At 55.7% G+C, this 14,041-nt stretch overlaps 4 protein-coding genes across 4 annotated transcripts; 1 reads left to right on the forward strand and 3 right to left on the reverse strand.

The window, feature by feature from the left end:
* Positions 1-311: 311 nt before the first annotated feature.
* On the reverse strand, positions 312-2,311 carry F5144DRAFT_560103 (uncharacterized protein). The gene has a single exon (XM_066788201.1). The coding sequence runs from the start codon at positions 1,989-1,991 to the stop codon at positions 462-464; it is 1,530 nt and encodes a 509-aa protein (XP_066645927.1). The 5' UTR covers positions 1,992-2,311; the 3' UTR covers positions 312-461.
* A 1,055-nt stretch (positions 2,312-3,366) lies between these two features.
* On the forward strand, positions 3,367-5,238 carry F5144DRAFT_589860 (uncharacterized protein; the record flags this gene model as incomplete). The annotated part of the gene is made up of 1 exon (XM_066790095.1): positions 3,367-5,238. One exon carries the CDS (start codon positions 3,367-3,369, stop codon positions 5,236-5,238), a length of 1,872 nt encoding a protein of 623 aa, XP_066645928.1.
* An 863-nt stretch (positions 5,239-6,101) lies between these two features.
* On the reverse strand, positions 6,102-9,687 carry F5144DRAFT_626550 (uncharacterized protein; the record flags this gene model as incomplete). Its single annotated transcript, XM_066792265.1, has 3 exons — positions 6,102-8,027; positions 8,136-8,587; positions 8,664-9,687. 3 exons carry the CDS (start codon positions 9,685-9,687, stop codon positions 6,117-6,119), a joined length of 3,387 nt encoding a protein of 1,128 aa, XP_066645929.1. The 3' UTR covers positions 6,102-6,116.
* Positions 9,688-10,810: 1,123 nt separating this feature from the next.
* On the reverse strand, positions 10,811-13,538 carry F5144DRAFT_626551 (uncharacterized protein). The gene is made up of 7 exons (XM_066792266.1): positions 12,934-13,538; positions 12,837-12,867; positions 12,706-12,780; positions 12,557-12,643; positions 12,322-12,464; positions 11,872-12,247; positions 10,811-11,788 (listed from the first exon to the last, which is right to left on the reverse strand). Exons 1-7 carry the CDS (start codon positions 13,277-13,279, stop codon positions 10,906-10,908), a joined length of 1,941 nt encoding a protein of 646 aa, XP_066645930.1. The 5' UTR covers positions 13,280-13,538; the 3' UTR covers positions 10,811-10,905.
* Between the last annotated feature and the right edge of the window lie 503 nt (positions 13,539-14,041).

The raw sequence follows: 14,041 nt of genomic DNA on the forward strand, positions 1-14,041 counted from the left end.
GTGTCCAACTTTGCCCTTGGTCCCGTAGTTTAAAAGTCGCAACCACTGCAAAACTACCTGGTGTCTACCATCTCTTCATGACGCCTCGGCCAGCGAACGTCCAGACCCCGCCCCCCCCCCCCAGATTCTAAACCAGAAGCAAAAGCAGCTGGAAAAAACCAAGACAAAATTGTAGACTTTACCTCCATGGAGATGTTCTACCCTCATCAAGGATATCCGCGCCCATGTCCCCTGGTCTCAGCTGGTCTCGCCCTCTCTTTGGGTTGTTCCAATGACGTATTTCAAACCAAAACAGAAAAACAGAAAAACAGAAACACAACAACAAAACAAAAGAAAAACTTACCTCGTCAAACACACCCCAGCCTGTCCAACCGTGCTTCCCCACAGCCGCGCTGCCCTCAGTATGTACCAACAGAGCTGTCCAGCACCCCTGGTAGTTCCCAGACCCTCCCAGGCCCCTATCAGTGGCCCGACACTCCTCCACGACGTTGCTTGGTTGGGCCTTGGCCACCCACAAGGGCAGGTGCCGCGGCCGGGATGCGAGCCGGGGCCGCCTCCCGCGCAACGTGGATTTCGGTGGCGTGTCGACGGCGGGGCATCACATCCGTGGGTTTTGACTGTTGCGTTCCGCGCGCAGGCCCGGAAGCAACGGGTCGGGGGTCGACTCTTCCGGGGGCAGCGGCCGCGGCGCGGGGGGCGGATCTTGCGGGAGAAGTCACGGAGGCGCGGAGGTCAGCTTTTGCGGGGGCAGCTTTCACGGGGGCGGTTTTGGCGGGGGCAGCTTTCACGGGGGCAGCTTTGGCGGGGGCAGTGACCGCGGTTCGGGGGCTAGGATTCGTGGGGGGAGTGACCAAGGTTCGGGTGTCGGGCCTGCCGGAAGGAGTTTGATGGGTTTCCAGGCCCGACGGCAAGGTGCGCGGCGTGTAGGCGTTAATGTGCCCGCCACCATCGTAGTGGTATCTACGGCCGCGGTCGCCTATGTGGAGGTTTGACAGGCTATTTGCGAGGTTGAGGGTGGTGCTTCCCTGACTCGAGTTTGGCTGGAGCCGTTGGTTGTGCCCGCGAGTGTTGTTGCCATATCCGCCACCGGCGTTGTGAGCTGTGTGGCCAGAGCCAGAGCCCCCCGCGGTATTATGGGACTGCGTGTGGCTCGGGGTAGGGTTCCCGGTGGAAGCGCCTGTACCGTGAGTAGATGTGGACGAGCTGGAACCCGACGTTGGTGCGCCCGCCGGGGGCTGTGGTGGCGGTTGCGAGGCCTCGTCCTCCTCGTCAAGCCTTTTGGCAGACGTTGCTTTGGTAAGCATCTTGACCCCAAGGTCTCGGACAACCTCCTCACAACTGGGTCCCACCCTTCCCCCCTTACGACAGGGATTGGCAACCTCGGGCGCCCCATCCCTCCTTTTCCCGTAAACAACAAGGCGAGGGGCTTCGTATCCACCCTGGGGCTGGAGAGAACCAAAGAGGTGGTTGCAAAGAAACAAAACGCTGTCCTCGGCGTGAGGTTCCATGTTGCCTGAGCTGGGCTCCGCGACCGCATACCACTCCCCGGCATTTTTATACCCAGTTTCAGGCAAGTGTTTTCTCCACCGACCCCTCGGAATAGTGCTCTGCAAAAGTACGCAGCCTTCTGGGTGCGTAAAACAGAGGGTTGCAATGAGAAGACTTTTGGACTTCTCCGTGAAGCAATTGTCGTAGCGTGAAACATAGGCGTAAAAGTTGGCGCCGTGCATGAGGATACGTTTCCATGACGGCCTCGAGCCCATTACCAGCGTTTTGACCCAGGTTGCGTTGATGCCGTCATCGATTCGGTAGATTCCCGGATCCAGGCGACTGAACTTGAGATTGGGATCACTTTTTGCGTACTTCTCCAAAAAGGTGCGGATGTCATCGCCGTCGGGAGTATAGTTCTCCCAGTCGACGAAGTCGTCCGGGTCTTCCATGCTCTGATATTGATAGTCGTCCATGTTCTGATCCCCAGAGTCATTCTCCATCCTGGCGTAAGAAACGTAAGGGTATATGATACAAAGGGGCTTGGTAGTGAGTAAAGTTGTAAGGAGGGCTGAGGTAGGCTTTGATGCGGAGAGACAGGTTCTCGTCCAGCGAGAACACGTTGTTAATGGCCGTAGAGACCAAGGGAGCTATCAACACAAAGTCGGCTTGGTGGGTACGGGTGATTGAAGATGGCTCTTGGGCGTGGTAAAAAGGAGTGCAAGGATACAAACGAAGAATAGAGGCTGCTAAGATTTTAGACGGAGACCATCGTTCGTCTGAGGCTTATATCTGTGTGCTGATAAGCGTTCTTCAGACCTCTGGTCCCAGTCCTCTACTTCGTGAGGGAAGGTATCGGCAGCCAACATGGGCCATTAAAATGGGCTCAAACGTCCCCAAACTGCCCACCGGGACCCAGCCCGGCTTCTTGTTTGGGCATTAATTACTTCCCTACCCGGATGTTGGCGGGTATAGGTACACATTTTGACAGGAATGATACTCCCAAGGGATAAGTGCTATGAACCTGCTTCTGATACCATGGAAGCTAACATAATAGGGTTGGGCCAGCGGTCATGATATGGCGGCCAAGATTGGACCGGGCCTTGCGCCCGTGCCTCATCTCAAATAATCGATCGCAGGCGACCAACTGTTGGGGGCTGGGGGCCATGGCCATATTAGCCCCGGGCGGGTCCCATTCGATATAGCGTGTGCTTCCTGAGATACAGTTCGATTCTTTGTTTGCAGCGTGGGATGGACACGGCGACGATATCAAGAGGGGGCTGTGAAGCGGCGTTGGGCTCGGGGTATTGTCAAACGACGACCTAAATGGAGGTCGGGCCGTCGGGTGTGCCTAGCCGGCGACCGAGAGGCACAGGTTGGACGGTTGGAGTTTCACTTTCAGCTGAAGCAAAGGGGGACCCTCATTATCACCAGACATTCACAGGCACTCCCTGTCCCATTGGATGAAGGATGGTGACTGGGGGTTGGCCAGCTCAACAGCCTTCAGGCCACACTAAAATGACCGAACCATCTCGTCTCATCGCTCATTTTCGGGCCCGTCATAACCTTTTCGCGGCATTGAATAATTGGATGATTGGACGCTTGTTTGCCCTCACTTTGGTCGGATTTAGTCCAACCCTGAGCCGCCTAACCCTGAGCTGGGTCCCGTGCCAGGGGCCCGCTGCATGGGCGTTTGAAAAGCGGCCAGTCATCGTGGTCGACGTCTCTCCTCTGCCGCAATTCTTGCCCAGCTACAACAAATGCGCTGCGTCGACCAACAACAACCAACAACCACCAACCAACAACCAACAACCAACAGACCCACAACGAACCCCCTCAGATTTTTTTCCCCAATCCTAGCCATCTCCATTACCCGAAATGTCTCTTTTACGCTTGAGCCAAGACACTCGACATCGCATCTACCGTTACCTCGGCTTGGCTTCGTGGGACGGTCAACCCTACCGGTTCTACTTGCAGGGAGCGCGGGTCGACGACAGTCACTTCAATTATAACCTGTTTTACTGTCGTACACCGAACCCGACCCTCTTCCATGGTCTACTGCTTTGTTGCCGGGACCTTTACGTCGAGACTACTGCTCTCCTCTACTCGACTAACCTATTCATCCTCCACTATGCCGACCTGAACCTGAACCCACCCCGACGGATCAGTGCCCAACCTCCCTTCCAGGCTCTGTATGATCTGACCCCATCAACGCTTCTCTCACTTTCTCACCTCAAGATCGTCGTCAACGAATCTTCGTGTCACCAGCCTAACATCAACAATTACCGGATATGTTGCCTCCAGGGCCCCGGGGGCGGCTATGCCATCTTCGGCGGTGCCGGGGAGGACTGGCATGACATTCACCCTCACTCTCACCAGTCGCCGTTCCTCAATTGGTCTTCCACAGATGGCTACTACGACGAGCTTGATACAGCCCACTCTGCTTTGGACGACTGGCACTCAGCTGCCACTCATCTGTTCTCACACGTTCATCCCGGCCGTCTCGCCCTCTCACTAGTTTGCGATATCGACCCACAACACCCGAGAGCGTTAGACATGGCGAAGAAGGCCGTTTCTCCTTTGTGTCGCCTGCCTCGGTCTTTTCTGCGGGAATGTAATGTACGGCTAGCGAAGTCTGCAGACTGTCGCTTTCGACAACTTGCCGAGGCGACCGTTTTACACACCGTCGGGGTCACAACGCCACTCTCAAACCAGCCACCGAATACCGTCACCACGCTAACAGGTCTTCCACGCGAGCTCCGGATACGAATTCTTCAGTACACCGATCTCATCACCCCAAGAAAGGATGTGATATGGTCCAGGGAACACCGCGCATATACAGTCATGTTTATAGGTTGGGAACGTGACAGCGAGTCGACGTCTGATGCCCACCATGGCAGTCAATTCTTTTCCTGCTGGGACGACACAAACGTCAACAATGGCCAGGGAACCACTAGCGGTTGCTTTTGCCGCCAGCACGCCGCTTTCTCGTTTACCTGCCAATGCTGGGCTCCGCCTGGGCCATCTCTGTTCCTCGTCTGCCGCACCCTCTGCGATGACGCCCGGTTCGTCTTCTTCTCCGGCAACCGCTTCACCATCCACGATCACAAGCTGGCGCCCCCCTGGGAGTTACCGATGCTCGGGCACGTCGAACACGACGGGCCAGTACCTACTTACCCCTACCCTTATGAGCGGTTTGTCGTCTCGGACTTTCTGCGGAACGTCGTCCCTACATGCGCCCTCACCCACCTCCGGTTCCTCGACATTATCTTTCCCCCGTACCGTGCCGGCAGTTGGCCGGAAAAGGAACACCCCGTGATGCAGGACTGGTGGTCCACGGTCGACTGGCTGCGGGACCAGATCAACCCGGCGGCACTGACCGTGCGATTGGCAGTGTCACAGCTGGGTGACGCCCCGTCCCCGTATTATCGTACGATCACAAATCAGGAAGGGGACAAGCTCTTAGAAGCATTTCTCAATCTCTCGCAGCCTCTGGCAGCACTTGGCAAAGACGGGCTTGCCCGATTTTATGCCCTTTTCCCTTACCCATGGCAATTTACCGCGCAGTCCAAGGCTCGGAACCGTGACAACCAAGATTATAGATGGCTGTATTGGGAGGAGGAGGCTCTGAAAGAACGTGTCGAACGATACGTCATGGGAGATCGGTACGAATCCCTCTATGCAAACGGAAAGAAGGAGCCGAACTTCGGCGATATGTATAGGGTGTATCAAGGCTGGTACATGAATTAATGGAAGCTAGCTGGTGTCTTCCTGTACATTGAGTGGTATATGCACACCGACAAGAGACAATTACAATCGAGGGTAGAGTGTAAAAGGATTGTGTATTATATCCACGATAGAGCGCTGGCATGCCTGGTGAAGATAGCCCCCAGCGGCCATTTTCAAAGGGCAAGGCCATTTTGAGTACAGAATATTCATGAGCAGGTAATTCCGCCGCTGGGTTTGTGATTTTAACTTTGAGCAGGCGGGAGCTGGGTGGTTGGCAAGGGCCTAGTCTTTGGCTGGAGACGACAGGGGTGCCTCGCTGGCACCAGCCTCATAGCGGTTATCAAACGCGCACTCGGCCTTTAATTCTCGACTACCTAGGTAATAAATTCCAGTTTGTCCTGCTTCCCGAAAGTGGCCGGGTTTTAGACAAGAAAGTAGGTACTTTGACCTGCCACAATACAACACTGACGTTGACCGCGTTTAGCACAATGTCTACCTCGCTACAGCACCACGCTCAACCGGCCCACAAGGGATCACAAGCTGGAACCCATTCTACTCGCCCGTTGAAAGCCAAAACTTGTTATCAAATAAAGAAAACAACCCGGCACGGTCATGGAAACATCCGGATCTTGGCCACCGAGCCACCGAAAGGCCGTGCTGTGGTATGTGTGGAAAGCCTAGGTATTCATAATGCCCGCACGTGCTAAGAGGTTGTAGAAGGTTCTGGTTCAGATGTTTCTAATGTAGTTGTGATTAGTTGATAGCGTTTTGAGGTAGATAGGTAGTTATTGTGGAGTCGGGCGAAGTACCTAGGTTCCGAGCGCTGACCAGATACCTACCACCTACCGAGGTACGTTAATAGCTACATGTACCTATTATACGTACATTCTCTCGCGCAACTAGAGTAAATCTTCTTCTTCTTCTTCCTCCATCTCTTCCGGATCCCTCTTCGATCCTCTCTTCGGCCCCTGACCGAACCCCTTCTCGTCCTTCAACTTCTTCTTTTCTCCTCTCCACTTCTTGTCCTTCAGTTGCCCCGAGGCAGCTCGCTTCTGGAGCAGCGTATCTGATTCCTTACTCACGACTGTTGTCCCTCGCTTTTCCTTCCCCTTCTGCTCCTTCTTCTGCTGCTGCTTCAGGAACTGATAGCCGTCCAGGCGTCCGAGAAGCTCCGCTGTCTCGATTCCGCCTCGATAAGGGTTATCACCAAACCGGCCCACGTCACCATCCTCATCCTCATCGTCCGACTCGAGATCGCCCGAAGCGAGCTCATCCTCTTCCGACCCGGCTCCTGACGAACAGGCTTCCTCTTCCGAGTCATCGGCCGCCAAAAGTTTGCCCAGCCCTTGTTTCTTCATCTCATACTCGACGAAGAGCTTTTGAAGCTCCGCCTTCCGCAGCTTACCCAAGCCCCTTGCCCCCTGCGCTGTGAGCTCCGCTTTCAGCTTCTCAACCGTCCAGCCTTGGAACATTTTCGTAGCCGCCTCACTCGCCTGCTCCCTCTCCTCAAGCTTCTTCTTCTCCTCTTCCAACCTCTTCGTCTTAGTGCCCATACTCTCCGGATCACTAAGGTCCTCCTCCCCCCTCGCCATCATCGCCCGCCAGTACAAATTATCCCGCGCGCGCTTCCTCAGCTCTGCCTCCAGCAGCATCCTCCCCTTCGCCACCTTAGGCGCCACCCTCGCCCGCCGATTCCCATCCGGCTCGCCAGGCGCAATCCCACTATAGTGTCCCCCCCCACCAAGCAAATCCCCCTCATGCTCGATCCACACCCTCCGCGGCGGCGGACCGCCCTCCACAACATCCACCGGCATCCGCCAGCGCGACCCATCCTGGAAAATAATCCCCAGCTGCAGCGGCTCCACCACACCCGCGCTCTGGCCCCACTGCGCCAGGATCGACGCCAGGTGGTCAACGGTGAAGTTGCGCGTGTGCAGCTCGTTGGGCAGGATGGTGTTGAGCAGCTGCGCGGCGGGGCCGTAGAGCGCTTCGTGGTGCAGCTCCTCGTCGGTGGGGGCGCGCCCGGCGGGGATGGCCGTGGTGGGGATCTGGTGCGTGATGCTGTCGTGCAGCGCGAAGATGCCGCAGAGCAGGCCGCCGCCGTCGTTGGGGATCGTGTGGTACCCGAGGTCGCGCAGCGCGCCGAGGTCGGAGAGGTCGTCGTCGTTGGGGTTGGGGTTGGCGACGGGTGCTGTCTCTTCGGCCATGCCCTTGGATTCTGAGGGGGCGTCGAAGAAGCTCATGGTATCCTGTGGCTGAGCTGGTGCTTTCGCAAACCCACCGAAGCGGTCCGTGAACCCGCCCAGGAGGTCTGCACTTTGTTTTCTCGGGCGGGCTGGGAGGTTGAAGGTCCGCTGGGTATTGGTTCCCATGGCGCCCAGCTGCTCGTCGCCCCCGAAAACAGCGAGGTTGTTCTTGAAGAGGTCGAGAGGCGACAGGCCCAAACATGCTTTGTTGATATTCTGCCTCACAAATCTCTTGGTGTTGACGTCTTGGATGTTAGCCAGTTTTGCAGGGTCGGCATACTCCGCGGGCGTGAGATAATCTATGGGTTTGTTGTCGGCACCGTCGTCATCGTACGTACACACGACCGTGTTGCCGCCCCCTTGATCGAAGGTGAAACGTATCAGCCAGTAGGGGTTGCCGGCAACAATGATTTCTTGGTCGCTCATCTTGGCCCACAAGTCGCGCAAGATTTCGCGTATCAGGTCTTGGAAGTTCCTTATGGCGAGCAGCGCGTTCAAGAACTTGCCGGCCTCTGGCTCTTCCTTGTTGTCGCGCGTTTCATACGCGGTAGCAAGGTCGGTTTGCTGAATATCAAGTATATTAGCAACGTCCATTTAACGGGTGTGTGCCGTTCTCAATCAATACAAAAGCGAAAAGATGGGGGGCAGGGGGGCGGGGGGGTTAGGACTCACCACCTTGGTGTAATATGCCGCAACCTCGCTCGCGACATACCAGTACGGTTTCTCATCAGCCTTCTTCTTTTTCTTCGTTCCACCTATTCCCACATTCTTCTGCTGTCTGGCCGGCTTCTTGGGCACGTATATTGGTAGGTCTGCCTTGAACCCCTTCACTTCCCGCTGATACTCCTGGACAGTCTGTTTCATCGCGCGCTGTTGTTCGGCAAACGTCCGCAGCAGAGTGTTGTCCGCATGCAAAGCCTTTTCGTCCTCGCCTGCATCTCCAAGCGCTTGATGCGCCTCAAACAGCTGACCCAGCAGGCGATAGTGAGCGACGTTGACGCCCGAGCCGAACTGCGTGTTCAACCAATACGGCGACCGGGTAGTGTAGAGCTTGCCTGGCCCATTGACAGCACCTTTCCGCAGCCTCTTAAAGTAATCGAAGATGTAGTACAGGACATCCCAGGCTGCCGTCGTAAATATCTCGTCAGCTCTCTTGTATCCATTTGAATTGACGATTCACAAGTGGGATTGAGGACCTACTTGGATGGCCGTACTGGTTCCCCGGCGTGACGAGGATGTTGACGGGCTTCAGGAGCTCCAGTAGCGTCTTGGTTAGGTCGGGGCAGTTTACATTCTCGTTGGAAGAGCCGTGATGGTCCAATTTGACCATGTTGGCAGTCCCCCGTGGAAGCTGGGTCGATCGATTCCGGTTGTTTTTCAGGAACGGCACGAGACCTTGGGTCTCGGCCTTCGGGTTCCCGTCTCCACCAGTGAAGTAAGACACCTTGCCGCCCCCTTTACCAGGCCAGTAGACAACGGCCAAGATGGACATCTCATTTTTGGATATGGGGTCCTCTTTCTTGTAGACCATGTCCGGTTGTCCCGCCACCACGCCATTCGCGCCGACAATGCAGAAGCGTGGCTGGTCTGGTTGGGCAGGTGTTGTTTGGGGGATCTCTCCTTTCTCGTTGAACATGTGTTCTCCGGTGAAAATATCCAGGCCGAGAAGCACGTTCTTTATCGTCGGTTTTCCCGGCTCCTCCAGATCTGGTTCCCTGATATTAAAATCGGGGATGTCGATGCCGTCCGGCTTTGGGCCACCGCAGTAAAGCAACGGCTTCTTCTCCTCGAAGTATGCGTCTCTAAACGGTAATTTGACGTTGTTTCGGGTGACAGCGGGGTTTTTAATCCACAACGTCTGAACGCCGGCATAATGGTCGTGATCCCAATGTGTCACGACCCATGCATCGAACTTCCAGGTCCAGTCCTGGTGAGCCTTATCAATCGCAGTAAGCGCACGCAGGATCTGTTCCTCGGGGGTCAGTCCGTCGGAGCCTTTACCTCCATCCATGATGAAGGCGTTGATGATGGCCTTGTTCCCGTTCAGCAGGAGGTGGACGGAACAGTCCCCCACCGGAACGGGGATTTGCCAGTTGTCGACTGTCCAATTTGCACTGGTATTCGTTGTCCTGCTCGGGCTGCTGGAGACTACAGCAGGCCCGCCACTTTGCCGAGAAACTTGGCTTTGCTTCGACTGCTTCGACTGCTTCGACTTCTTCATCATGACGACGAGTAGGGCTGGCGAATAGGTGAACTCTCTCAGCTACGTTGAGGTAAAAGCCGCAAAGCCTGGAAACGAATGGGGGTGAATGGAGGTGATGCAGGTATGGGCAAGTCCGTAGTCTGGGCTTGACCCTTGAGTCCTCAGAACAGATTCCGAGACTCTACTTCTCTTGCTGAACATGCAATTCATTTCCTCTGCCTCGTGGACGGGGTCGCCACGTGGTACGGACAGGATGAGGTCCTTCCCCTACCCCCTCTTGCGCCCGACAAACATCTTTGGGCTACTCTCAACGCGCTACGCGCGTGTATCCTAAATCATTACCTGGTAATTGCGTTCTCGCCGATCACAGGCGTGGATGGCCAAAACTGCGCGCACTGTGTGCACTGGTTCACAACGCGGGGAAAACGCTCCGGACAACGGTTTCAGCTCTGGCAGCTAGTGGTCTGGGCCTTTGTCTAGCACATACACGCCTCGCCCCCTGAACTATTGAAGCCGGGGCCCCTGTTCTCCATTCGCGCTGGCGCCAAAACAGGTAGCTCATTTCTTTCAGCTGTAGATTCCTCCGTACTATCGGTCCAATCCCACCAACAAATTGTGATATTGAAGCCCAAAATGAACTCGGATCCGACGCGAGACTCTGCAGCCCCTTGCTTGCATACCGGCATGCCCGTTCGCCACCGGCGATAACCAAGCTCGGAAGCCACGCGGGCATAATCACGCGACGGCCCATTCCCCAGTCGCTTTTTGGGACCATTCTGCGGGAATTTTCTTGCAGGATCCAGTTCATACCCATCTGGGAAGCACGGGTAGGCAAGCGTGCTCAGGTGTCTGTCTCTACCTTAGGTACCTTAGTTTGCTTAGGGGTATGAGCTCTCTCTGCGTTTGGTACTGCAATTCTCCAGAGAGTCGATTCCTGGTCCAACCCACGCCTCCTATCATCACGTCTTCCTTTTTCTTGTTCTGTTTCTTTTCTTCCCTTCTTATCTTTTATTCCGCCAAGTGTGGCCTCTCGGCGAGAAGTATCCGAGTCAACAGTAACATCAGAACTAAGGTAGTCTCACATTGGGAAGCCCGGATGAAGTGCTCGAGGTTTCAAGGACACGGAAGTAATCAATGATAGAAACTCCACATTGGATATGAGAATCGTCTTGTACAAACAAACAGCGAACCGACCATAGCTTCTGAAACAATATCCCTCCACACCTATCAAATGGTTAATTACTTGCCCCAGATCGGCGCCAACTTATCAATGACATCTCCCTGGCAGCCCCAAAACGCCTTGAGCCCGACACAACCATCATACGGGTAGTAGTCGATCACCTCCCTGCCCGTCGGGTCTCCAATCCTCAGGTTCTGCCCCGCCGTCGTCCAGACCTCAACATACGCCACGCCCTCAACATCCCAAATCTCATCCCCCCTACCCAGCCGCATCCTATTAATCCTCTCCTCCGGCGCCAGGTAGATAGTCAAGCTATCCGCCACCGTGCCAACCGACCCATGCTCCGTCTGCAGCTGATAGTAATCCACCTCGACGCGCCGCACGATCCGCTGCGTGCTCCACTGCACCATCTGGATCTCGATCGTCTTGGGCCAGAGCGTCTCCCCCGACCGCTCCACCAGCGTGACCGCGTCGTTGAACGCCCCGCCGCCGTCGTGGCCCGTCGCCCGGTCGAACCGGAAGGCTGCGTACCGCTGCTTGTTGGCTTCCAGGTTCACGAACGCTTGTTCTGCGGCGGAGAGGTGCGGGACGATGCCGTTGGCGCAAATGGGAGCCGCTGACGACGGCGAAGCAGACGGCGGAGGGGCTTTGAACGCCAGATCCTCGGCCTTGGAGGTGACGACGTGGTCGAGCTGGTCCATGGCGGTTTTGAGGGCGTCTGTGGCGGGCGCCGGCGGTGCCGTCGTCTCCGCGGGGGTGGGCTTGACGGGGGCGATCACGTCGTTGACGAAGGAGAAGCCGGCTAGGAGAGCGGCGGCGTTGTTGTCGCTCGAGGACGACAGGCTCGACCCGAACTCTGAGTCCTTCCGTATCGGGAGGCGGGCGGCCCAGACTTCGGGTGATTCGATGTCGACCGTCGGCGTGTATGACGGATCGCTGTTCCTGCGGTTTTGATAAGACGACGGTCAGCTTGTTCGAATTCCTTTTCTCCCGCTCATGAAAAGCGGCTTCATTCAGACACATACAGTTGGTCAATAACCCTGGTAATGCGTGACATCGCCGCCTTGAGTGACTTCCGTTCTGCAACGAGTGCCTCGACCCCCAGCCCAACCGGGTTCTTGTATGGGCTCTTCATAAAAGACCGGGGGCTGGCCATGACGGCCTGGAGCCGAACGAGGTTGTTCTTGTACTCCATGAAATCATCGAGGAAGTCGGATGCAATCTGCGTCGCCTTCTCGAACTGAGGTACCCTGATGTCGTACCGATCGGCCCACTCGAGGAAGCTGCGGTTGTTGTCGTACTTTGTCAGGATGGCCCACGTCCGCTGCGGGCAGGAGGCAACCCGGGTCGGGAAGCCAGACGCTGCTTTCACAAGCGACTCGAGATTCCACTCCTCATTGTCTGTGGTCATCATACATACGGTGTTAGCCACCGGTGTAGAGCAGTGGACAATCGGTACTTGGTCAAGCACCCACCTGGTTTGATCTGGCCGCCTCCGGACCAGCTAACGGTGACGGTCGTCTCGGTCTCACTCAGGCTAGCGTTCAGGTCGGTCATGCTTGAACCCTCACTCAAAGTGAACTCGTTGTTGGTGGAACCATTCATTGCTCCCTTCAGACTATGATTGAAGAGTTAGATCGCTCGCCAGAATGGTGCTGTAAACTGGGAATACCGAATGCAGGTCAAAATAAAGGGGAGATCGAGACATACGCTGCTTCCACCTGGGTCTTCTTCGAGGCATCAAGAACCTTGATGGAAACAATTCCATGCAAGTCGCCGCCTTCCATGAAGCGTGCACTGCTGTTAGCTTGGCTGAGGAGAACAGACCCCGGGGCCAAAGAGGGAGGGGACAGGGAAACATATCTGAGATGTAGCAATCGCCGTAGTAGTCAAAGAACTTTTCGCTCGTCATCTTCACATTGTTCATCGGCTTGCTGGATTACAGTCAGCGACAAAATCTCTGGCCACTTCCTGCTCGTCCGGAACTTACAACTTGGGTTGCTTGATCATGGATGTCGTTTCTGTAAGCGCGATAAGCACGTCAGTGGAAGGAGATGTGAGGATGACACCAGACATGACAGACGTACGGTTGATGACCTTGACAGAAACAACGGCGTTCAAGTCGCTTGCCGCAAACTTAGCCTCGTCGACGCTCAGCGAGTTTCCGGACGCCTCGATGGTTCCGGATTTGATGCTCGAGGCGGCAGAGATGTTCATGCTGCGGACGACATCCGAGATCTTCTCGACGAATCTCGACGAGTAAGACACAACCTGCGAGACATTGCCCACGCCGCCGGCCCGCACAGCCTGCGTCTTCAGCGAGTTCTCGGGGATCTCAACCGCGCCGTCAATGCATGGAACTTGGAGGAACGAATTGTACCCCTGACCCAATGTCATGGCATCATTGTAAGGGGCAATAAGAAGGGCGACCATCTTGCCACGGGTTAAGGCAGTAAGGGGCAGGCAGAGCCTCTATCAGACAACAACCGATTTACTCTCGAAGAGTCGAAGTCGAAGGCGCGATGATCGCAGACGAATAGTTGGGTCACTTAGGAGGAGAAAGAAGTCTGGCACTTTGGCAATATCAATCTTGCCTTTTTTCTTCGGGCGGATCCCACGTGTGACTTGTCCAGTTGTTCGCCATCACTACAAACCTTGAAGCGCACGCGACCAAAAGCGGAGGGCTGAACCAATGCTGTCCCCGGGCCGCGCCGCCGGCGTCTACATCAATAGCGTCGGCAAGGCGAGACCGCGGCGTGTGGCCCCATTTTTCGTCGTTCAGCTCGACGCTAGCACGTTCGTTTCGTTCTAGACTCCTCCCCCGCCACACAGTATGAGAGAACACGGTGGCCGAGCCCCAATAGTTTGGACGTCAGCGTGGGATCAATAATTGGAAGCCCACGCACGAGGCCAAATAGAGTTGACGCCATGCAATGCAACGCGCTGTTTCGTACCTGCAGACAAGCTGAGGCGCGTGGACGGATTACCGTTTACGGCAGCCCAGAATGCTGAGATTGATACCGAGATGCCGAAAATGGTTTTTATGTTGTCAAAGCAATGTGATGAACCCTCACTCGAGGTTTGGTTGGCAGAGTCACAGAGTGTGCTGCCAGACTGTGGCCCCCGTTTCTCTCAAGTTTTCTGCCTCCCATCCTCTGTCTTCACTCTTCGATCCAAGTCGTTTCTTAGATTTGT

Source organism: Chaetomium tenue, assembly GCF_020726465.1.
Source record: "Chaetomium tenue strain MPI-SDFR-AT-0079 chromosome Unknown F5144scaffold_2, whole genome shotgun sequence".
Taxonomy (NCBI): Eukaryota; Fungi; Ascomycota; class Sordariomycetes; order Sordariales; family Chaetomiaceae; genus Chaetomium; species Chaetomium tenue.

Coding starts and splice junctions, on each gene's coding strand:
- F5144DRAFT_560103 (XM_066788201.1), bottom strand. CDS start 1,991: ATGGAGAATGACTCTGGGGATCAGAACATGGACGACTATCAATATCAG.
- F5144DRAFT_626551 (XM_066792266.1), bottom strand. CDS start 13,279: ATGGTCGCCCTTCTTATTGCCCCTTACAATGATGCCATGACATTGGGT. Junction 12,644..12,705: donor GATTGCTACATCTCAGATAT/GTTTCCCTGTCC, acceptor AGCTAACAGCAG/TGCACGCTTCATGGAAGGCG. Junction 12,248..12,321: donor AGGCGGCCAGATCAAACCAG/GTGGGTGCTTGA, acceptor TGATGACCACAG/ACAATGAGGAGTGGAATCTC.